The sequence below is a fragment of the Gavialis gangeticus genome, unplaced genomic scaffold, assembly GCF_001723915.1.
Source record: "Gavialis gangeticus isolate Ggan-Ray unplaced genomic scaffold, GavGan_comp1, whole genome shotgun sequence".
NCBI classification, from domain to species: Eukaryota; Metazoa; Chordata; order Crocodylia; family Gavialidae; genus Gavialis; species Gavialis gangeticus.
Window position 1 is genome coordinate 47,153,134 of NW_017728993.1, and position 1,907 is coordinate 47,155,040.

The 1,907-nt window shown below is 35.0% G+C and overlaps 1 protein-coding gene across 2 annotated transcripts in view; it reads right to left on the reverse strand.

Annotated features, from left to right (window-relative positions):
• Nucleotides 1-1,907, reverse strand: part of CDC14A (cell division cycle 14A) — a 203,199-nt gene that overhangs the window by 93,080 nt on the left and 108,212 nt on the right. For both annotated transcript variants that reach the window (XM_019501693.1, XM_019501692.1), the window contains exon 8: nt 1,131-1,218. In XM_019501693.1, the coding sequence (XP_019357238.1) occupies nt 1,131-1,218 (88 nt within the window). The remainder of the gene's footprint in view (nt 1-1,130; nt 1,219-1,907) is intronic.

Sequence of the window (1,907 nt, forward strand, 5' to 3'; positions counted from 1 at the left end):
CAGTGTGGCAAAAATGTGTGGAAGATCATTCCTGGCAGTTGCTCCATAGTTCTGGAACTCCCTCCCTTGAGGCTTATCAGAGCCTGAGCCTGGACATCTTTCAGAAGTAATGGAAGACCCTCCTATTTGGGCAGGCACTTAGCAAACAAAGCTAGGCTGAGATATTGCTGTGGTGTGGGCAGACCTCTGTTTTATGTGGATATTCTAATTCTCTTTTAAGTTATTTTGTTTCCTTGTCAGAATCCTATTTTATAAAGTTATACTTCTCTCTTATTGTAATCTACCCTGAGCCTTTGTTGGGAAGGGTGTCATATAAATTGAATACATAAAGACAGGGATTAGAACTTAAAGATTAGAATTTTTTTTCAGTTTCTGTTTCATGTTTGATGGGGCTTTGCAATTATGGTTTCTTTGGCTATCTAAGCAAAGTTCCATGCATAAGCATATGGGGATGGTGGGAAGGGAATCTGTAAAGAATTAAAAAATGTGCCAGAGCCACACTTATGGTCATGGAAATGCAGGGCAGGAGCAGTGCCTCAAAATGGTTGAAAAGTACTTTAAAACTAACTAGTTTTTCTAGTTGATTTTTTCCCTTTGTGTCATCTGAATCTCTTCCACTTGCATTCAGATTTCATGTTCTTGCACTCTGTTTGAAAAATACATACTGCTTTTCTCATTAGTTATGGAATCTCCTATAAATGATATCTGTTTTTAAAAAGTTGTTTAAACCCTTTAAAGGGATCTTCATTAAAGATATAGAAGTCAACTCTTACCCTTTTTCTTTTTCTTTAATTTTCTCCTTTGTAAAATACCTTTAATTCAGTTGCCAGGTTCAGGAAAACAATTAGAAAGGCACCTCAAGTTTCTCAGGGACTGAGTTACTTTTCTAAATGTCATGGAATGAGAGATCTGTGGCACTAAACCCAATAATGGGCACTGAAAACCCTCTGTCAAATTCTTTCTGCAGTGGCAAATCTACCTATATATAAACTTTTCTAATTCTACTGCAGAAATTAGCTATTGTCTTCACAAATATGCCAAAAACTCATTGAGGAGTAGGAGTGGTGGAAGAAACTAGAAAAGAACAAAATTATAAAATATTTCAACAGTAAAACATGAAAAAACCATACCATTTTCAATTTTGCTTTTTGGATGTGGTCCACTAAATGCTAAAAATTTTCCTGGAACAATCCAGTTGAAGTCACCATTTTCTACCCGCTAGTGAGAATATCAGGAGAGAAGAAAGGGAAAGCATTTTAAATATTTGCACACAAGTTTTAAAAATCCATAGTTGTTTTTGGTTTTTTTTTACTCTACCCCCCACTATAGCAAGATGAGCAAAGCATCTCAACTCTAACTAATCAACTCAAATATATAGAAGAAACTCAATGTGTGTAAGCCTGTTCTTCAGAAATATATGCAGCAGTGAAGAGAAGCTATGCAAAGCACACTTTGTAAACATTTCAGGTAAGGTCAGATGTATTGTTTTGAACCCAAAACATTGCTGCTTAAAAATGTCTAACATCTCTACTTATGAACTATATATAGTAGTATATTGTTAAATGCAAGCTTCTAATATCAAAAGCTGGCAAAAAAATAAATCCTTAAGAACAAATTAAGACTAATTTATATTTTCTCTGTAAAAGCTGCAATCCACCTACTGCAATAGCTCTGATAAATTAGTAAATGCAGTAGCCAATTGTAAAAGTTATTCACTTCAAAAGAAACTGCACAGTTGCAAGTTCTTTTTGTGTTGGTTCTGTTAACCCAAACTTCCAAACTATTCTGCACATATGGAAATCTTTCTTCATCCATTCAATTTGCTAAATCTAAAAACATCTCTTGGAGCACAAGACAAGATCAAAATCTTAAAATACAATATTCTCCCCCCCCCCCCAACCAACCAA